Below are 23,162 nucleotides of genomic sequence, written 5' to 3' on the forward strand. Positions count from 1 at the left end.
TTTCTGTTGTAGGATGCATACGCTTATGAGACGGAGCCAAGTGTCAAGAGTGCAAGTAAAGCCCAACCTAAGGAACCAGAGCCAGTGCATGAAGCCGAGGAATCTGACTATCAGGAGGCGATAAGCCAGAGAGAACCAGAGGGGTCTGAGGCGGTCTATGAAACGGCAGAAGGCGGAGGAAGTTATCCTGTTGGTAAGTATTCTTCTCGTCCTATTAAGGGACATTTCTGATTTTTTTAATGTATTTTAAAAAGAAAATGTAATTGTCTTTTTTTCATAATTACATTTTTTGTATGTAGTGTTTCATGCTGCATTTCGAATTGGTGTGGATGTTACTATCATCCATTCTAATTGTTCTTTATTTACTGATCTCAGAAGACCGAAAGAATCCTTTGGCCTAACCGGTATTCAAAACATATGGCCTGCAGATGTTGTCAGGCAGCATTATCATTATGCTGCAAGTGAATCTAGTTGAAACCATTTACAAATCCTCAACTGAAACTTCCTTTGGTAAAAGTGTGTAGATATTTACTGAAACCGGTGTAACACTTGATTTAGAAATGCTCAGTTGCATTCCCTCTAGGACAAAACCCAAAAGAAGAGCTTCACTAATGTACCCTTTTAAAATTGTGTACTTTACTTGTTTTAGTCCAACTCTTTTTATGTCTTTTTGCTCTTACAAAGGGCACCACATAGAAAATGGCACACATCAAGCTTTGCAATTATTCAGAATTGTTAGACTTGGCTTTTTCAGTGGGTTCACCCCCAGACGTTTTGCTTTTTGGCCTCCTGCTTTTGACCTTGTTTTTGTTGGTTTTATGGCTCTTGACACTTTACCACTGCTATTCAAGGCTAAAGTGCATATACTCTCTATGTAAATTGTGTTTATGGATTGGTGTTTCCATGAGTGGCTTATTTGATTTACTACTAAGTCTCTAGTACAGCACACTGTAAATCAACTGCTACTAGTGGGTCTGTAGCACTGTTTGTGCCACCCACACAAGTAGCTTTTGAAAGGTATCTCAGACCTGCCCCTGCAGTGTCTGCACACAGTTTTTAACTGCCATGTCGACCTGGAAAATGCACCCACTTACCAGGCTCTTTCCCTCCCTTTTTCTACATCTGAGTCACCCCAAATGGTAGGCCCAAAGTAGCTCCATGGGCAAGATTCAATGTATTCAAAAGATGGGACATTTGTTGTATTTTTTCACGCCCTAGTAGTGAAGTACAGAGCACTTCGTTTTCACTGTTGAAAGGTCATCTCTCCCCTAGCCTAACATGGGAGCTGCTAAGTAACACTTCACCAAGCTAGCTTCCAAGTGGGAGCTGTGAGAAAGTGCCCTCTTTCCGCATGGTTGCCCCCACTTGTTGCTGAACTGCTGATGTGCTTTGACTGAGTGTGCCCTGGGCCCCTGCCAATCGGGTAACCAGGGCCTATGTTCTTTCTCCAAAACTGCATTGAAGAAAAAACCTAATTGGTACTCTGGTCTCAGGTCAACCACTGGTAAATGGTACCACAAGTACCCAGGGCACTGTGACCAGGGAAGGCCTCTAAGGGCTGCAGCACCTATTGTGCCTGGTGGCCCTGTACCTTTACACTCACACACTGCCTTTGCAGGCTGCATGTTTTAGTGCAGAACAAAGTGAAGAGTCGACATGACATACATCCCTGTGTGCCATGCCTACAACCCACTGCCCTGGCATAGATCAGCCACCCCTCTAGCAGGATGCACTATAACAGTGGTGAGGGAACAGGTGCATGAATGAGCCCTGTACCGCTGCAGTGTCTACAGCCAATTCTTAGACATTGTAAGTGCAGTAATGCCATTAAGAGTATATGGCGCTTAGAGTTTGTCATTACGAACTCCACAGTGCAATAATGGCTTTACTGAAAACTTAAGAAGTTTGGTATCAAAGTTCTCCGCATATGGAACCCACACTGGTGCCAGTGTGGGATTTAATGAAAAATGCACACAGAGGGAATCTTCGAGATGCCCCCTGAAAAACAACCTAACACTAGTGACCAGGCTGAGTAGCTGATCCCACTGCTGCCACCAATGTAGAAAGCTGGCTCTGTCACACTATGCCTCATTTTGGTATAATATGTTCGAGGCATATGAGCTGCAGATCACACACTGAGGATAAGATCGCCATCTGGTGTAGGGCTCGGATGATTGCAGGTTGTTGTTGTCTTCGGAAGAAGCCTTTGGTCACGAGATGGGTGACTCCTCCCCTTGACAACAGTGCGCATGGGCATCCACTCCATCGTCAGATTGTTTTTTTCCGCCATTGGGTTCGGATGAACTTTTTCCGCTCCAGCAGAAAACTTCCAGCAATCGAATTAACTCTTCAATCTTCATTCCATCGACATCGAAATCAACTCGGACCGGTTCCGGAAGCGGCTGATGGACAGGACACCCTTTAAAAAATGCCCCCAGTGTGGAGCGAAGTTCCCCCACAGTGATCACCACGAGGTTTGTAACCTCTGCCTGTCGCCGGAACACAACGAATCCAACTGTCCAGCTTGTGCCGCTTTCCATTCTAAGAAGACCCTCCGGGACCGAAGAGCTCGACGCCATATTATGGCTAAACCAGCTCCAGAACCGGAGGACTTCTTTGCTCAGGATGTTCCTGAAAATGACACCGAAGATCTCGATCGTGTCCGAGGCCGACGATTCCGATGACCTCATCACTCCAGGGCAGCGTGTGAGTACCACCCCCCCTGCCCCTACCCCATCCAAAAAGACATTGGTCAAGACTCCGCCAGCTGGGCCCAGTCGCGACCGAAAATCCTCTTCAGAAGCCCCGCCCTCGGGCCCGGCTCCGAAGACATCTAAGCCTGTAGGTGGCTCGGGCTCGAGCAAACCTCATGTTATTGTACCTATAACACCTTCGGCACCGAAAACTCCACTGTCGGCACCGAAACAGGCTTCAAGACCGAAATCTCCTTCGGCACCAAAACGTTCCTCGGCACCGAAGTCTCCACCGGCGCCGAAACGTTCTTCGACATCGATGCCTAAAAGTCCCTCGGCACCGAAGATTCGATCGGCACCGAAAACTCCATCGGCACCGAAAACTACGTCCTAACCGAAAACTCCATCGGCACCGAAAACTACGTCCTAACCGAAAAAAGTTCATAAAGACCCGAAACGGCCATCTCCACCACCACTTTCGGAGCCGGATGAACTTTTTCGCCCAGATCCTACTCAAAAGCGGATCTACATCAATCCCAAAACCAGACATGTGACTGCCGTCCCATACAAGAAACGGAAGCTGGACATCACACCACCTCCAGCTCCCATACGGAAGAAGGACTGTGCTACTTCGCCACTTCATCCTTCCTCTCCTGTGTTACCTCCTAACCCGTCCCCCCCCTCCTCCTCCTCCTTCACCTTTACCTTTACCATCTCCCTATCATTCACCTCCTCCACAGGATGATAATGATGACTTAGGGGGAGGGGCAGACCCTGATTTATTTAATGATCCTCCTGATCGAAACGACCCTTTTACGTTCCCAGACACAGCACCAGTAGATGACTGGTCTTATCCAATGCCTGACATACCTGACCCCACTACCTACCCCTCCAAGCCCTCCCCTCCTGATGACCATTTGGGGTTTGGCCAACTAATAAATAGGGCAGCAACATTCCATGGCGTCACAATGCACACGGACGCCCTTGAAGAGGACTTTCTTCTCGATACTTTTGAGCAGTCACAAAAAACTGTTCACATACTGCCCACGATTAAAGGGGTTATAAAGCATGCCACTGAAGTCTTTAAAGACCCTGTTAGAGCTAGGGTTCTCAACCCACGCATCAAAAAAAAGTACCGACCAGCCCCGTAGGACCTTGCATACATTAAAGCCCAGCTCCCTTTAGACTCCTTGGTCGTATCAAATGCCAGGAAGCGTGTTAACTCACAGACAACTGGGGAAACGCCTCCCCCGGACAAGGAGTCTAAGCTTTTAGAGGCCTAAGGCAAACGAGTCGCCGCACAGGCGGCGAACCACTGGCGTATTGCCAATACCCAGGCCCTGTTAGCCTGGTATGATAGGGCGCATTATGACCAACTTGAGGACCTTATGCAACATCTGCCTGAACCCTTTAAATCCCAGGCCACTGACCTCATTCAAGAAGGCAAATTAATATCTAATGCCTCCATTAAATGCGCCTTAGATGCGGCAGACACTGCTTCTAGGGCGGTCAATACTAGCGTCTTACTCAGACGACATGCCTGGCTCCGTATTTCCGGTTTTAAACCGGAGGTTCAAACCGCAATTCTAGCTCAACCTTTCAACCAAGAGCAGCTATTTGGCCCTGCAGTGGACACTGCATTAGAAAAAATGAAGAAGGATAATGAGACTGCCAAATCTATGGGAGCACTGTAGTCTCCTCAAACCCGGGGTTCCTTTCGTCGCTCCTTTTATAGAGGGGGCTCCAAAAATGCGGGAACTGAGACCACGTCCACCTTTAAAAATTCTGGACAAACATCCCCTAACAGAGGATATTTTCGAGGAGGTTATAGGGGAAACAATAACAAAGGTCGAGGGCGGGGCAACAACAACACCCGAACCTCCCCAGCCACTAAACAGTGACTTGCCACCACTCCCCCCAGACCATTCCACTCCGGTCGGGGGGCGGCTCCAACAATTCCTACCTGTCTGGACTTCCATCACCACAGACAAGTGGTTAAGACAAATTATCCAGTCTGGCTACTGCCTCGAACTAATACAATCCCCCCCAAACATACCACCCAAACAACGTCCAATGTCCTCACATCATCTCTCTCTCCTCAAACAAGAAGTTCAATCCCTGTTACAAAAACATGCGATAGAACCAGTCCCTCTTCAACATCAAGGAACAGGGGTATATTCCCTATACTTCCTCATTCCCAAAAAGGACAAAACATTAAGACCCATACTGGATCTCAGACTACTAAACCAGTATATACATTCAGATCATTTTCATATGACCACCCTCCAACAAGTCCTCCCACTATTACAACAGGGAGACTTCCTTGCCACATTGGACCTCAAGGACGCGTACTTTCACATCCCTATGCATCCCGCTCACAGAAAATATCTACGATTTGTGGTAGATGGGCAACACTATCAATTTACAGTTCTCCCATTCGGAGTAACAACAGCACCCAGAGTGTTCACCAAGTGCTTAGCAGTCGTGGCAGCGCACCTCAGAAGACAACAGATCCATGTCTTCCCCTATCTGGACGATTGGCTCATAAAAGCCAATACTCACCAAAAATGCGTTCTCCACACTCATCGCACTATTCAAACCCTCCACAATTTGGGATTCACTATCAACTACCCCAAATCCCATCTACAGCCTTCCCACTTACATCAGTATCTAGGAGCAACAATAGATACATCCAAAGCCATAGCTTATCCCAGCACTGCCAGGATAGCCAGTATACAAAATCTCATCTCTCAATTTCAAACTCATCCATCTCTTCCAGCAAGAGTGTTCATGCAGCTCCTAGGCATGATGGCGTCATGCATCTCCATAGTCCCACACGCACGACTTCAAATGCGTCCCTTACAGGAATGTCTAGCACAACAGTGGAACCAAGCTCACGGACAACTTACCGATCTGGTTTTGGTGGACAGTCGCTCACTTCGCTCACTGAAATGGTGGAACACCATCAACCTGTCCAAAGGGCGGCCGTTCATAGAGCCTCTTCCACAAGTTGTGCTAACTACCGACGCATCTCTCACGGGGTGGGGAGCCCACCTCCTTCACCATACCACTCAGGGCAGATGGACCAGTCAACAGAAACTGCTCCACATCAACCACCTGGAACTCTTAGCAGTGTTCCTGGCACTAAAATCCTTTCAGGTACACCTAAAGAACAAAACTGTCCTCATACGCACAGACAACATGACGACAATGTATTATATACAGAAACAAGGAGGGACACATTCTCTCCAACTGTCCCAAATGGCACAGCAAATCTGGAGATGGGCAATTCCCCAAAACATCTACCTGTTAGCAGAACATCTCCCAGGAATCCACAATCAGGTGGCCGACCTCCTAAGTCGCCACACACAGCAGATCCACGAATGGGAATTACACCCCAAAGTTCTACTCCCCTTCTTCCAAAAATGGGGACAACCAGACATAGACCTGTTCGCCACTCCCGAAAACACAAAATGCCCAACCTTCGCCGCCAGGTTTCCACACCCACAGTCGAAGGGCAATGCCCTATGGATGAACTGGTCAGGCAGATTTGCGTACGCTTTTCCGCCTCTCCCACTCGTTCCATTTGTGGTACGCAAACTGAAACAACAGTCACTAACACTAATACTGGCAGCTCCCACTTGGGCACGTCAACCGTGGTTCACCACACTTCTGGAACTATCTTTAGTTCCACATCAAAGGCTACGCCTCTCCCCGGATCTATTAACCCAGAACCATGGAGAAATCAGACACCCAGATCCTCAAACACTGAACCTAGCGATCTGGCTCCTGAGGTCTTAGAGTTCGGGTACCTCAATCTCCTCCAGACTGTATGAATATCATAAAGGAAGCCAGACGACCTACTACTAGAGCATGTTATGCCGCAAAATGGAAACTATTTGCCATCTACTGCGCTTATAATGACATGCATCCATTGGATGCTTCCATCCAAAACATCATTTGCTATCTACTACACATGCAAAGATGCAATCTAGCGTATTCCTCTATACATTTACACATAGCAGCCTTGGCAGCCTACTTGCAAAATAGGCAACACCTATCCCTTTTTAAGGTACCAGCCATCAAAGCGTTTATGGAAGGTCTCAAAAGAATTCTTCCCCCAAGATTACCACCTTCCCCAGTGTGGAATCTCAATGTGGTTCTAACAAGACTTATGGGTCCCCCATTTGAACCTATGCACAAATGTGAATTACAATTCCTAACATGGAAGGTAGCTTTCCTTATCGCAATCACTTCCCTACGAAGAGTAAGTGAAATACAAGCCCTTACGCTAGAGGAACCTTTCTTACAACTACACCGTAACAAAGTGGTTCTTAGGACAAACCCTAAATTTCTTCCAAAGTGATTTCCCCTTTCCACCTTAACCAATCAGTAGAGCTACCAGTCTTTTTCCCTAACCCACACTCCGTAGCTGAAAGGGCCCTACATACCTTAGATGTCAAAAGAGCCTTGCTTTATTACATCGACAGGACAAAACCTTTTCGAAAGACAAAACAACTCTTTGTTGCTTTCGCACCACCACATAAAGGCAATCCCATCTCCAAATCCGGTATAGCCCGGTGGATAGTTAAGTGCATCCAAATAGGCTATCAAAAGGCTAAACGTACACTTACAGTTCCCCCTAGGGCGCACTCCACGCGTAAAATAGGGGCTTCTATGGCCTTCTTAGGTAACATTCCCTTAGAAGACATTTGCAAGGCAGCCACGTGGTCTACCACGCATACCTTCACTAAACACTACTGTGTTGATGTGCAAGCCAAACAACAGGCCTCAGTGGGCCAGGCTGTCCTAAAAACTTTATTTCAATCAATCAATCAATCATAGGCATTTATAGAGCGCTCTACTTACCCGGAGGGTCTCAAGGCGCTGGGGGGGGGGGGGGTAGGGGGTTGCTGCTACTACCCGAACAGCCAGGTCTTGAGCTTCTTCCTGAAGGCGAGGTGGTCTTGGGTCAGGCGCAGGTCGGTCGGGAGGGAGTTCCAGGTCTTGGCGGCCTGGTAGGAGAAGGACCTTCCTCCTGTTGTCGTTCTTCGGATGCGGGGGACGGCGGCGAGGGCGTGACTGGCTGATCGGAGGTGTCGTTTGGGAGCGTAGAAGTTGATGCGGTTGTTGAGGTAGCTCGGGCCTTGGTCGTGAAGAGCTTTGTGTGCGTGGGTGAGGAGACGGAAGGTGATTCTCTTGTTGACCGGGAGCCAGTGCAGGTCTCTTAGGTGTCCGGAGATGTGGCTGTGTCGTGGGATGTCGAGGATGAGTCTGGCTGAGGCGTTCTGGATCCGTTGGAGTCTCTTCTGGAGCTTGGCGGTGGTTCCGGCGTAGAGGGCGTTGCCGTAGTCCAGTCGGCTGGTGACGAGTGCCTGGGTGACATTCTTCCTGGTCTCGGTGGGGATCCACCGGAAGATCTTCCGTAGCATGCGCAGGGTGTTGAAGCATGACGAGGAGACGGCGTTGACTTGCTTGGTCATGGAGAGGGAGGAGTCCAGGATGAAGCCCAGGTTGCGTGCGTGGTCTGTCGGTTTGGGTGCGGTGCCCAGGGCGGGGGGCCACCAGGAGTCGTCCCAGGTGGAGGGCGAGGATCCCAGGATGAGGACTTCTGTCTTGTCCGAGTTCAGCTTCAGGCGGCTGGTCGACATCCACTCGGCTACCTCTTTCATTCCTTCGTGAAGGTTGGCTCTGGCGGCGGCGGGGTCGTTGGTCAGGGAGAGGATCAGCTGGGTATCGTCGGCGTAGGAGATGATGTTGAGGTTGTGTTGGCGTGCGATGGCCGCGAGGGGGCTCATGTAGACGTTGAAGAGGGTTGGGCTCAGCGAGGATCCTTGAGGGACGCCGCAGATGACTTTGGTGGCCTCTGACTTGTACGGCGGTAGACGGACTCTCTGTGTTCTTCCGTCGAGGAAGGAGATGATCCATTCCAGTGCCTTCTCCTGGATTCCGACGTTGCTGAGGCGCTGCACTAGGGTGCGGTGGCAGACGGTGTCGAAGGCCGCGGAGAGGTCTAGTAGGATGAGGGCCGCTGTTTCTCCGTTGTCCATCAGGGTTCGGATGTCATCGGTGGCAGCGATGAGGGCGGTCTCGGTGCTGTGGTTGGCTCGGAAGCCAGACTGTGAGGGGTCGAGGGATCCGTTCGTCTCGAGGAAGGCGGCCAGTTGCTTGTTGACGGTCTTCTCGATGACTTTGGCTGGGAACGGGAGCAGAGAGATGGGGCGGTAATTCTTGAGTTCGGTGGGGTCCGCTGTTGGTTTCTTGAGTAGAGCGCTGAGTTCGGCATGCTTCCAGCTCTCAGGGAAGGTGGCGGTGGTGAAGGAGGTGTTGATGATGTCCCGCAGGTGGGGTGCGATGACGGCGTCGGCTTTGTTGAAGACGTGGTGAGGGCAGGGGTCGGTCGGAGATCCGGAGTGGATGGAGTTCATCATGCGGACGGTTTCTTCGGTGCAGATCGGGGTCCAGGCGCGGAGGGTGGAGGTGGGGGGCGGTGGTTCGTTCGGGTTGGACGTGGCGTTCGTCGGTAGGGTGTTGAAGCTGTTGTGTATGTCCGCGATCTTGTTGTGGAAGTAGGAGGCGAGGGAGTTGCAGAGTTCTTGCGATGGGGTGATGTCGTTGTTTCCGGCGTTGTGGTTGGAGAGCTCTTTCACGATGTTGAAGAGTTCCTTGCTGTTGTGTGCGTTGTTATCCAACCGGTCCTTGAATGCAGTTATCTTGGTGTCGCGGATCAGTTGGTGGTGCTTCCGGGTGGCAAGCTTGAGGGTGGTCATGTTGTCCGGAGTTGGCTCCCTTCTCCAGGCTTTCTCGAGGGCTCGGCAGTTCTTCTTGGAGCTCTTGAGTTCGTCGGTGAACCATGGGGCCTTCTTACTGCCGGGTCTGCTGGGCGGGGTCCTCAGTGGGGCGAGTTCGTCCGCGCAGTTGCTGAACCACTTCGTGAGGTTGTCGGCGGCCTGGCTGGGGTTCGCTGAGCTGGCGGGAGGGTGCTGGCTCAGGGAAGCGGCGAGCTGGTCGGCTGTGATCTTGCTCCAGCTTCTGCGGGCGACCTGTTGCTGGTGGTGGTGGGTCGTCGTTCTTTTGAAGGTGAAGTGGACGCAGCTGTGGTCCGTCCAGTGGAGTCCTGTGGCGTGGCTGAAGGCGATGTCTTTGCTGGAGGAGAAGACGGCGTCGAGTGTGTGTCCGGGGAGGTGGGTGGGGGCGGTCACCAGTTGCTTGAGTCCGAGGTTGGCGAGGTTGTCGAGCAGGGTGGTGGTGTTGTGGTCGTTGTTGTTCTCCAGGTGGAAGTTGAGGTCCCCCAGGAGTGCTGCTGCAACGGATACAGGCGACCACCGCTAAGGGGAAGCACTGCTATATAATCTATCCTCAGTGTGTGATCTGCAGCTCATATGCCTCGAACGGAATATGCTACTTACCAGTATGCATCTGTTCTTGGCATGTAGAGCTGCAGAGTCCCACACGCCCACCCGCCTCCCCGCCTCCCCGGGACCTGTATCTGTTCCAGCATCTGTCTTACTTAGACATTGCACATGGACATCCTTTCTTTTCATTCCTATACACTCCATCTTTTCCCATCATGGCGAAAAAACAATCTGACGATGGAGTGGATGCCCATGCGCACTGTTGTCCAGGGGAGGAGTCACCAATCTCGTGACCAAAGGCTTCTTCCGAAGACAACAACAACCTGCAATCATCCGAGCCCAACACCAGATGGCGATCTTATCCTCAGTGTGTGACTCTGCAGCTCTACATGCCAAGAACAGATGCATACTGGTAAGTAGCATATTCCATACAGATTCCAGCAGAACCCCAAAGGTAGGCAGAGGTAAAAGTAGATAGCACCTTACTCTCTGTTTGTGGTAGTTTGGGCGAGCAGTAAGGCTTTATCAGAGGGTAGCGTTAAGCATTTATTGTACACGCTCAATCAGCAAATTATTGCACACACTCAAAGACTGAACTCAGAACAATTTGCTTTGTATAAAAATATTCTTTAGTTACATTTATTTCTTAGAACCAAGCCAGCCGGGCACAGGTAAGTGATTTATACTTTGCAGTAACAATACAGTTTGAATTGCAGATGTGTATATATACTTTGGTTTGGTTACAGTAGAATTACTGGAAATGCAATACCTTGAAATATTGTACATCTACTTTGTAATGGCATTTCATTAGCAGGTCGTGTGAATTACTTTGCAGATTACTTTTCTTACACAGTGTAGTATACATGGATACTGCAGTGGGAAATTTCCTGTAAACAGGTAAGTAAATGCGTTTTGGTTATTTGTACACAGTTGTATAGATGTTTATAGATTTTCCAACTCCAGACTTAGACTTTTTCATAGAGAACAGTCAATGTTATCCTATGGGAGGAAATAGAGTTATTGGTTAACAAGGAAGTACTTTGTTGTGGGAGTTGGTTTTCTGAGGTTCGACTCAGGGGCCTCCCAGGGTCGAGGATGCACTCTCAAAGCACCCTCAGCGGCGCTATGGTGGCTGGGTGCAGAGTGTTGAGGCCCAATGGGGGATAGGGCGCCTCCGGTTGGAGGCTGATCACGGGCAGGCCACAGGGTTGTGGGAGCAAAGCTCCTGGGCTTTAACTTGGGGCAAATAGGGGTTCAAGTTAGCACCAGAGGTACACCCTAACTGCAATTAGGGCGGCCGGGTGCAGGGTGCTGTTTTGCCATTGGGTGCCCTGTTGCCTTCAATAGGGATTCTCCGGTTTGCAAACAAACTGCAGGCTCTGGGACGAAGGTCTACTGGAAGCGACCTCCACTTGGAGAGGTAAGTTGGGATGCTGGGGGTTGGCTGGACACCGTCGGTTGAGCCACCAAAGGCCGTGGAGAGTCGGTGCAGGGGTGTCTTTTGGGGTCGGATCTTTTTACCAGCTCCTGGTCACGGTTGGGGGGGACCCTCCAGATTGAGGCTGCAGGCTTCGGCTGGAGGCTTGTGGCAGGTCAGGGATCACTGGATCTCAGGTCAGGATCGCTGGGAAGACCTTCTCGAGGTGTTGGACGACTCAAACTCTGGCCGTGAGTGACTGGTGCAGAGTGGTGCAGACTCGCGGATTTTGCCAGAGCTGGAATTTGTGAGTGAACAAATCCGGTGTTCACAGGAGATAGTCTTTTCTTTGGTAGGCAGGGCAGGTCCTCAGGGTTCTTGAGGTTGCTGGCTGCAGGGCACATCAAAGTTTTGCTTCTGCAGGTTCGAGGTGGGGACAGGCTGGTAGGGCTGGGGCCAAGTCAGTGGGAGTCCTCTTCTTCTTAGCTTTGGCACAGCTGTTTGGTCCTTCTTCTTCTTGTAGTCATTTCTTATGAGGAGGCAAGGTTCAGAGGTACCCCTAAATACTAGATTTAGGGGCGTTACAGGTAAGTAAACATTGGGACCTATGGGTCCCTTCATTGGGGTTGGTACACCCACTATTATTCCACCCTCCCGTGGGAGGAGAGGTATATATGCCTCACTCTGGTTGGCTGGGTCCCCCCATCTGCAAGATGGGGACTGAGAGTTGTGCTTCACCTCGCCTCCCCCACCTGAGTGGTGGAGTTGGCAAAGGTGGGCACACACTCTCTTCCTCACTTGGTTTTCCCGCCGATTCTCCCGCCTAAAGTGGGGGTCAGAACTGGTGGGGGGACAGTTCCTGAAAGCAGGTATTTGTGAGCTTCCCCAGGCTTGTTGCTGCTTTCAGGGACTGGCCCCCACCGAGGAATAATGCATGTAGACCGAACAGGTGGAAACTCTGAAGATGCTTTTTTCGAGCATTCGCTAATTGCTTAAGTAGAAGGACTCACATCTGAGCAGCATAATTGGGATTACTGGAGAGGAAGTTATATATGAGAATTTAGTCAGATGCTCCATTCCACAAGCACCCTCCCTCCTCCTGGAGTTGAGAATTGCACTACTTGCATCCCACACGAATCATGCGCCGTGTCGGTGTTTTGATTTTGTATTGGAGGATTTGTTGCTCAGGAATTCAAAAAAATTCCTTCTTTAATTAAATTGTATGTATATCCGTTCAGAAAGGTTTCTGGTTCCAAATCTATAGTTTGTAAGTCTCTCCAGTCATGCAAAACCGCTCAAAATAAGAAACCATGCTTTGTTCTAGGTGGAAGAGGCAGATGTGTTTTATTTTAGTGAATAATTTTACTTTGTTTTATTTCTGTTGTAGAAGAAAACACGTACGCTGAATATGAAAGTGACCTTGGAATAACTGCGATAGCGCTGTACGACTATCAGGCTGGTATGTGGATAGATACAGTTTTAATTTTATCCCAAGAGATGTTTTGCTCCCACCCCTACTTCTTTTCCCAATATTTTACTTGTTTAGCTGTAGTAACTGTTCACCCCTTCCTTTTATTACGTTGTTACTGCAGCAATACTTGTTTTGAACCGCTACAATCTTTATCGAAAATAACTACTCTTACCTTTTAATGACACGCTCTTTATAGTTTGCTGAAGTTAAATGTGTACGTCAACTTCATCACGTTGCTACCTAGAGTGACACACGTCGTCAGTGAGCTAAAACAGGTGTATGTTTTTCAGTGTTGTTGTAAACCCAGGTCTATTACTGGTTTAAGAGAGGTGACTAACTGCACTCCCTTTAAATGAAATAAGCTGCATGAGTACGGAGGGTGATAGCTGAATGGATGTGGCTTGGTCAACTTTGGGGCCACAGGATGGAATCGGGCACTCTTGAAATTAGCACATTGATGTTTAAAGGCCACAGCGCTTGAAGTGAAATAAAGACCCTTCTTGGTGAGAGAGGTCATCTATACAGCTACACATTGAAGAAGAGAAGCTGATCTTCTATTCACAACCTCCCATGAGACTAGATCACCAGTGAAAGGCTTGGGGTGTCCAATAACCTGTCAAGAATAGATGCACAGATTAATAGTCCACAGAAGATGCGAAAACGTTATAGCAGTATATGTAAATGTCTACTGCAAAATATGAATTTACTAAATTATGTACATTTGACATAGGATTAATTTTTACCCACATTACAGAGATGAAATCCAGAAATTTCATGTGCTTTAAAATGTCATGTATTTGATTGAGTGTGTTATTCTGAGGGATTAGACAAATATTGGTACAGTGACCATCGTTAATAATCCTTGATACCACTTTAGCATCTGGCTACATATGGCTTTAGCCATCTATTGGCATGATGGAGAGGTTCACATTTCTGACCTATGGCATATTGCGGATGTGCACATTGTGTCATAGGTGAAGCGACTTTTTTCTGCTTCACTCTTTTTCATGCATGTATAATAGGACCAAAAAGTGTCTATATTATGTATTCCAGGCAAGCCTGCAGCATGGATATTGCGAATGCATGCTCAAGTATGAAAGAGTCACACAAATCAACTTACCAGACATTGCATGGTGCCCAAATAGTTATCATTAGTGCCACTAGAAACTTGTTCCATGAAACCTCATTTGTTAGCCTCAGTGTTCGCACATGCAAACCAGGGCTGTTGATCGTAGATCCAGAAAAGGTGGGTTTCCATCCAATATTATCAGGGCCACTATGGGGTTTAGGTAAACAGTGTTTCTTGCAATCATTGTATGTAAATTCATCCTACATGATGATACAAAAACGTTGGAGAGTAATCGGGCTTCCTGGACCTATGTTGTATGATGGCCACCTCATCTATGCAGTTGGCTTGGTACCATGGCTTAGGATCCTACAGTAGTCGAGTTATCAAGCAAGGAACAAGGCTAGTTTGTGAAGAGAGTCGTCCAATCTGTTGAGATTCAATTGTCCCACGAGTCTCAGTTTGTGCTTTGCTTGTGAATGCTGTGTGACCTGCAGTACCTCTGATATTCTTTTACTTTTTTTACCAGCCGGAGATGATGAGATTTCCTTTGATCCAGATGATATCATCACCAACATTGAAATGATTGATGACGGCTGGTGGAGAGGAGTGTGCAAGGACCGATATGGCCTCTTCCCCGCCAACTACGTGGAGCTCAGACAGTAGCGAAGATTGCACTCCAGTTCTGCCTTAATGCCATTGTCTGTTGAGCAGATTTCTTAAACAAAAAATCATGTTTTCGTTTTTTTCGAGAGGGTTGCGGTTTTTGCAAACTACTTTTATATTTGGCTGATTCATCTAAGACGCTGTTTCTGCCGCAAGTTTGCTTCATATTCTCTCGCCTTTTACCATTGAAGACTTTCGCAAGAGTTTTGTATGAATCGAACGCCTTCCTATTTTTTTATTGTTTGCCAAATCAGCCACCTCGAATAACGACTGAGTCTCGTGTCAGGGGCAGTAGTTGTCGATTGTATTGAAACCTTTCTGTGCACGTCAGACTCTAACATTGCAAGTGTATGAAGTCTACAAGACTACGGTTGAGGCCCTTTTTAGAGCCAGGACTAAGAATACGAAAGGAGTCTGACTTGAGTTATACGTTGCAGTAATCGGTGGCTGAGCATCAGAACATATCATGGTGTGGAGGTGGTGTGCTGACCTGAGCGTTTTATTAAGTGATAGATACTTAGTTAGGAATATTTAATTGACAGTATTTCCGAGAGTACACTCCTACCCATTCCGATGGAAACTGTGCAGTTCTAATATAAAAGGATACATGTAGGATATCTCTTCTCTACACATGTATCTATAGTGCGTGTATATACATATATCTATTTTTGCATATCATTTGCATCTTAGTGCAGACTATAATCCTTCAGTTTAATGCATGCAGACATGCAAGTCTTGAGCCTTCCCTCAACTTCCAGGACTTATGTAATGAACTGTTCATGGCTTGTACTTATGACGCCCAAGGACCCGACTGACATTTTCAATGTTTGCGCAGCCTATTGCACTCCTGGCTTGGGCTTAATAACTAACGGCTTCCGGTTAAGAAAAGTGAGTCTTCAGGGCATCCCTAAAGGCAGATGTAGGGGGGAGCATGTTACAGAGGCTAGGAACCGGATTTGAAAAAGCTGTGCCCCCTTTGTGTAGCACCCTTATCTGAGGCATATGTTCCAGGCTGAGATGTTTGCTGCTGAGGTTTGGTATGTGACACGGGAATGAATGCATTAAAGAAGTATGTTGGGGCCAGATTGTGAATACGTTTATGTGCCCAGCAGCCTATCTTGAGCTGCATTTTCACTCTGTCGCTGGGAGATACCAGGTTCTTTTGGCTGAAAGCCCCAGGATATTAAACCTTTAGAAGTGCTTGTTACTAAGGTCTTATGTTCAAGAACAAGATGACACAGTGACTGCCAAATGAGAGGGCCTTTTTTATTGTTCCCCTAAACACCACATCCCACACATTGGAGGACCTCAAAACTACCACTGTCACCTGCGTCTCCTTAAACCCCATGCCCTTCCCTGCAAGTTTATAAATGTGTCTTAGAGAAGAGTCATAGAGACCATCACCAAGTGTAGAGAGAGAGAGAGCGCGAGCGAGAGAGAATATTTGACTTCAGTCTGCAGTATCCTATTCTGTACCACATCTGTTATTGCCATAGTTCTCAAGAAAGCCACTCGTCACAGGGTGACATGCAGATCCATCTTGTAGTCTGTGCATGGATGTTCTCTGCAAAATATCTCTTGAAAGTGGCAGCGTCTCTTAAAGGAGTAGTCCAAGTCGATCAGCTTTCATTCTCAACAGCCTGCAGAGTCCCGCAGGATTTCCTGTTGTTGAGATATGGCCTGTAGGGCTGTGATGCACTCCATCATTGAGGCTGTGATGCACTCCACCATAGTTTTTTCACCAAATGTAAACTCTTAAACATCCCTTCTTTCTTGTGGGAGTGGTCCTCCTTGCTCCTGGTGATGCTCTGCATCACTGGACTTAAACTCCTATTGCCTGTTTTTTTTATTTTCCTTCTGCCTGACATGTTTTACTTTTGAAAAACCCATTGAAAATTGCTTTAGTGTTTCTAGATGGAAGTCTGCCAGCTATAGTCCAGCCCGGTGCGGGTGCATAGGACATATTAGGCGAAACACTCATGGCAGACTCTGGTGCTCCCAGTGTGGGACCCAGAGGATGGAACTCCTGCTGCTGCCAGCACATAATGCGATCATCCCTCCCCAGTGTCTTCCTGACCCCAGACCTCCAGCAATAAAAAAAACCTGTGTCTGGGTAATCCAGGAAGCCTCTGCCTTCATCTGCTCCTGCTTTCCAGTTACGGCTTCAGTGCCAAGGCTGCTGGACCACCATCCCACTCCCCTTGCCCTCCAAACAGCCCTCTCTGTGATGAGAGGAAAATAATCTGATCTGCCACCAGCATCCTTCACTGCGGCAAACAGGGAGCTGTCATTTTCTGCAAGTCAAGAGGCTCCTCTGAAGCTGCTGCTGGCCTATTGAGAGGCGGGATCTCCTCTGCACTTGCGCCTTTCCAGGTGACTGATTTTGTTTTCAGCACACTGACACCAGTGCGAAGATGTAGTCCTCATCAGGAGCGCCTGAACACAAAGGCAACATTAGGCGCCAGCGGGATCTGCCCCAAGATATTATAATATCCTGTTTACTCATGCACATTTTAACAAGGATGAGGAACATATATGGTTTGAGCTCATTTTGTGAAGATAATGAGGATTCAACATTTTACCTCTGCTATTATTGCAGGTTGGGGAAACAATCCGGTGAGGAATAGCTGTAAGTTTAAAGTGTAGTGAGCAGCTTTTATATAAAAGGGAATTCCTTCTAGCCAGTACCCATTGGAACTCTCGTTTGTTAGATTCAGTGCACAATAAGGAATACCGACAAGTAGAATACAATTAACGACTGCAAGGGTCGGCAGACCTGAATTTCCAAGAAGTGGATTACCGTAGATTGTTACGATTCTAGCCCATAGTGGGTCGGTGCAGGGTTGTTTACATTTAAACACTTATGCGACCAGTAACAGAGTGCCGCGTCCCCTTTCAGCTGGTCCAAGACCACTGCAGAGGTTTTGTAGCACTATAATTAAGAGTTGGGTGAGGCCGTGCTATGGTGTGGGTCACCAAACCCCAGTCACCACTTCTAATTCCACTTAGTTTCCTCCTCCTGCATTCGCAGTTCAGTTTGCAACCCAGCCTCATTTATTTAAGGTATACTTTGTGGCAGCAGAGATCTGGCATTAGACCCTTTGCTGCTACACGCTGAATAGGCAGGTGTATGACAAGCCAATGATTGCCTGCTCATGCAAGCAGGGTTTTGTTTTTTTCAAGACCTTATGGCATGCTGAGTCAGATATGTTGATCAAGAGTTGAAGGCCAATGGAAGACTGACTTGACTGGCATATGACAAACCAATAAACACCTGCTAGAAGGAGTTCAGAATTATTTTAAGGCCGCTCAGCATGTAGAGGCTGATCTACAGCGTAAGAGCTGTAGAGCTGAACTTCAAAAGGTAATGGTTGGATCATTTGGTTTGACTTTCATAGGTGAATCTTTTTCCAACAGTTACCTCTTACACCATTAGCAGCTTGCATCTCTTTCTTGGTGCGGTTCGTACTTCCTTGACGATTCAGTTTTCAGAGATGCTTCTCTATTTGGTAACTTCTTTGCTCCTCTTTTAACGTGATATTGAATTCATTTTTTAAAGGATTACAATTGAGTTTTTCTTAGCTAGTGTGGATCATTTGCCTAATGTCTTCCACAGATCCTTGATTTTATAATATTTATGAAATTGATCTTCTGGTAGTTTGTAATTCTGGACCTACATTACATATTTCTTCTTAAGTTTAGCATTGTGGTGATCAAGATGCTGGCGTTAGTATTAATATGAATTGGAAAGATGCATCTAGTGTTGGGCTCCGTAGCGAGCAATGCTGGGTTTATTGTCCACAGCATTAAGAACGGACATTAGTTTGGGCTGTAGCACAACTAATATTTATAGCATTGAGGACTGTTTAGTAGTTGATCAACATTCTCTGAACCTTTTGCTGACACAGAATTTACTAAGCTGTATAAATATCAGTCAGACTTGCATGCCACTGCATCCGCTAGGCTGTGGCTTGCTGCTCTACGACAAAGCACTCCGGGCCGACAGTAGAAGCTTTAATACTTGTAATCATGAAACTCATTAAACGTCAGTATTGTGTAGACCGGATTTAGAATAATTGTGCTGCTGAAGTGTGGATAAATTAGAACTTTCAAAATTTATTTTTCCCCTTTTAATAGCCAATGAATGCATATATTCATATTGAAGATGAGCGCTTTCCAGACTTCCACTCCACATAGTGTTTTGGACATCAAATGTAGGTATTTACAAAGCCCATACTAGGAGGTGCATTTCTCCCTCCCTTTGCCTCTTGCTGAGGTCAATTTTTATAATTGCATTCCACCATAGTAAAGGCAACGTATTTTAATCTTGAAAGCTTTTGCAATAATCTCTTTAAACAGTGACAGCGAATAAGAATACATGTGCAAAACCTATCTCCGTTCTGGGTGTCAGACCCTAAACCGGGCAAACATCAAGTGTCTGACTCTATTAAAAGTTAACTAGAGAACTAAAAAGGTTTCCCTAGGAATTGGAATATAATTTATGTATAAATGCAAAAATGTATAGTGGATGGTTATAAAAGTGGCATGTAGAAATGTTGATAGCTCTTTGACAGGTGAGGACAATCCATAGTACGTGTTCATGTGTCTGTTAACTTCTCATACTTTTTTCTAGTGCTGTGTTTGCCGGTCTACTGTTGGGTTGGGATTTTTATACGCAATTTATTTTATCCAATTTTACATAGAGCACTTCATGTAGGTGATGTAAAAAAATAAAGTTAAACCTTAATAAAGTCATTTTGGAACCATGTGTTAAATATCCATCCATGAGTCTTAATCTGTGCTCTGAACGTATACTGGTATATACTATATTCTCCTTGTTGGGGCTAGTCTACAGATCTCCTCATGGGCTTTAAAGGGTTGACAATATGGACAAAGTGGAGGCAGTTTGGTGTACCAAAGTGCAACATTACTAACAACCTATGTAGTTTCCTGCTCGTTGTTGCGATTTTCCCTGGTGTACTCAATGTACCTTGATCTGTGGGCGTTGAAGGTTTGTGGCTGCAGCTGTCACTGCATGAGTTTGTTGTTCCTATTTGCAGAAATCCCGATCCCTCATCATCCGTGTAACTGTAAGTATCAATTCTTGCATCTGTGTCCTCGCTCTTCTAAGAGACCCCCTCTAATTGTACAAAGAGTGACTTTTTTCCTCGTCTTGGACCCAGCATGAAGATCTGCCGCTGCGTACTGGATGACAGGCTGGAAGATAGGTACTTCAATCTGCGGCTGGTCAAATACTAGGAGTTGTGCATCAGTCTTCTGCATTTCATACATTTATTGTCTCTTCATCCTCTTTCAGGGATAATTGCAACCACTTTCTAGTACCAATGCAGTTCGGGGAAATGTATGGTCCAATATGAAATAGAAGACCCTTGGTTGAGAATTTGAGAATCTTCCTCTATCTTAGTTGAATGGGAAGGGGCTGAAATATGTGGAAGAGGTATGCGGGGGTTGGGATTCCAAATGGTCTCCCATAACTCACACATTTGCGTACCTGCTGTATACAAAAAAGTGTAGGAAGCAATACTAGGGTCTGTAACCGGCTAACACTTTGTCTCTTCAGGCTTTTAATCCAAGTCTAACACCTGAGGAAAGAGGTCAAGAGTGATTATGAATAGGGCTCTGCCTACTTTGCTTTATAAACTTTTTCAAAACCGATCTATTTATGATGATACTACTAACCGCAGATTCCAAATTGTTGGAGTGGCGCACCACCAAGGTATAAACAAAGTTGTTTTGACAATGAGTCACCAAGTCTTATGGTGGGTAATCAAACAGTGTCTTTAATTGGAAAAGGTTTGATATTTTAGGTGATTGTCAGCCAACGCGTTTCGTTCATAAAATGAACTTCTTCAGGGCATGACAGAGTATTGTCTTGTGCGCAATGAGGCGTGTTGATTGCCAGTCTGGGCCTCCTTGATAAGGGCTCGTGGTCTTTTAGATCAAAGAATAGCTGCTTCCTGCTCCGTCCAGTGATGTCCCTGGATGGAGCAGGAAGCAGCTATTCTTTGATCTAAAAGACCACGAGCCCTTATCAAGGAGGCCCAGACTGGCAATCAACACGCCTCATTGCGCACAAGACAAACTTTTCCAATTAAAGACACTGTTTGATTACCCACCATAAGACTTTGCGACTCATTGTCAAAACAACTTTGTTTATACCTTGGTGGTGCGCCTCTCCAACAATTTGGATTCAGCATTTCTCTGCTCAGCAGTTAGCACCAAACAACGGCAGGTGCTGGAAGTGGTTAATGCACACCTTCTCCATACGAATTACGGACCTTTACACTAAGGGTACACAATAGGATAGTGCGGTCACTGTGTCCGCCGTTGTCTGCAACCATATATCATTGTACTAACCGCAGATTACTCAACTTAAACTCTCCAGGCACCAGACTGGATCTTGAAACAATTCTCCTTAGCACCGTCTCTGTGTGCCTCTAGGTGGCGTTGTGCAGCTCTGCACTTACTCGCGACCACCCCAGATACGGTGGAGCAGAGTCTAACATAAGCCCCACTCCTGAACTCTGCCCTCCGTTCCTTTCTATCTGCACCTTCTGACACAGATCTAATGCTCTGCTCCCAACTTTGACGGTTTTTCAATGTCTTCTAAACAATTTTTCCATGTGCCTGGGAATCAGGTCCCCACCCGTCATGACCGCTTTTATGCCATGCTGCAACTGTGGGACGCAGGTGTTGGTCACAAACTTGCATGAGATGTGTCTTGGATCCAGACACTACTCAAAGTTGTGTGATAAGTGTGCATTCGTGCACCCGGAGGTGACCTGGAGGCAAAGCCTTGTCGTCGAACACAAGAAGTTGTGGTCTTCATATAGGTTATGCTCTCACCCCTTGTCATGGACGTGGATCCTGCCTGAGGTCATTCCTGTGACTGCTCAACTTCTTGCTAAAAGTCCTCTGGTAAGTAAAAGTGCAAGCGTAAGCATAAGAAAGCAAAGTAGGACCCAACTCCATCCTGCCATTCTTTCTTCAAAGAGAAGGCACAAGGGTGTTGCATGGCAGCCTTACCCCTTCAAGATATCCGGTCATGCAACAGATTCCTGAGCTGGTCCCACCGTGCCCTGAATTCCCCATGACATTTTCGTTCCCACAGCAGATTGAGGCCTTTAAGGAGGTCATGCTAAAAATTTCGTCCCCCTCTGGTATACCTTTTGGGCTAAATGGAAGTGCAGGGGCTGGACTCTGTTTACCGCTAGCAAGCTTGTATCTGGTGCATTTTCTCTACCTGGGTACCACTAATGGGCCCATACCGATGCTGGTTCGGACTTCTACTCTAGAGCCAAGATCCATGCCGGTCCTCACTACCTCGAAACTATTGCGATGTCACTGACGCCAGAGGATGATACAGTGCTGAGGCCTGTGTCAGCCTCTAAACTGGCTGTGACTTAATGTCATGCTGCAAAATGACAAAAGCTCGACTTGTCATGAAGCAACCTGATTCACTGCCTCATCCCACCTTCTAGCAGAGGCTCTAATAGCATTTTGGTTCCGACTCTGATGCTATACCAGGGCTGTGGGTACCCCAAGATGTTTATAATAGTGATGGGTATGGCTTGCCCCCCTCACTTTACTGATGATCCCTTATACATTCATTTACAAAAGGCCAGTGGGCCTGACACCTCTCCTTAGACATAGCTTAATTTGCCACTTGGGCCATCAATGCAAGAAAGTTCCTCAGTTGCACGGGTGGACCTGAAGGCAGTCTAGGCACTAGAATTGAAGCTATTCTCATTTGAGGCCAAAACAAAAGTTCAGGACGAGCTTGTGCCGCCTGGATCAATTGCATCTTATCCCTTGCTTCTGTTTAATGATGCTGCCACTGATGCTTTCATTGCTACTTGGTTAAAGCCTTGTTACTGCCCTCCTGTGAATAGGTAGATGGCCAGAAGTCACAGACCGGCTTCTGGCAACCTTGATTTTCTTGCCACGATTTCTACCTAAGAGTTTTATTGTACAGTCTTAGACCAGTGAGGTGAATGGGATTGGTGCTTTTGCCTAGTGCATGTTTTCTTCTGCTAATTTAGCACTGTGCTCTGTAAATGCTGTTTGGGACATGGCCAGCAAGTTTTGCCAGCAGTCTTGAAAGACCTTTAGGCCTCTTTGGCCCAAATGAACCATGATGGACAGGACATGGCGACATCTTATTCACGTGGGTATGGATGCTATGGATTGTCTGTAAAGGGCAGTCCATACTAGTGTCATCCATCGTCGACACTTGGATGCATTCAACAGGATGCTCTAGTTATGTACAGGCCTCCTTCCATGATGCTTTTTTTTTGGTCTCTCTTTTTTGGAAAGCAGGCTATGGTTCCCCTTTTTTGGACAGTTGTTCCCTGCCAAGCAGTTCTGCATGAATGCAGAAAGTTTAGATGCTGTTCAAGATGGCTGGTGTGCAGCCTTCGCAACCAGTGCAGCAGGCACCCCAGTCCTTTTGAGGCATGGATGTGGTGCTGAC

At 47.1% G+C, this 23,162-nt stretch overlaps 1 protein-coding gene across 2 annotated transcripts in view; it reads left to right on the plus strand.

The window, feature by feature from the left end:
* Positions 1-19,436, plus strand: part of CTTN (cortactin) — a 172,076-nt gene extending 152,640 nt beyond the window's left edge. For both annotated transcript variants that reach the window (XM_085643538.1, XM_085643539.1), the window contains 3 exons: positions 13-193; positions 12,853-12,924; positions 14,532-19,436. In XM_085643538.1, the coding sequence (XP_085499664.1) occupies positions 13-193; positions 12,853-12,924; positions 14,532-14,668 (390 nt within the window). In that variant the 3' untranslated portion in view covers positions 14,669-19,436. The remainder of the gene's footprint in view (positions 1-12; positions 194-12,852; positions 12,925-14,531) is intronic.
* Positions 19,437-23,162: the final 3,726 nt, after the last annotated feature.

The sequence above is a fragment of the Triturus cristatus genome, chromosome 3_1 (genome assembly GCF_964204655.1).
Source record: "Triturus cristatus chromosome 3_1, aTriCri1.1, whole genome shotgun sequence".
Lineage (NCBI taxonomy): Eukaryota > Metazoa > Chordata > Amphibia > Caudata > Salamandridae > Triturus > Triturus cristatus.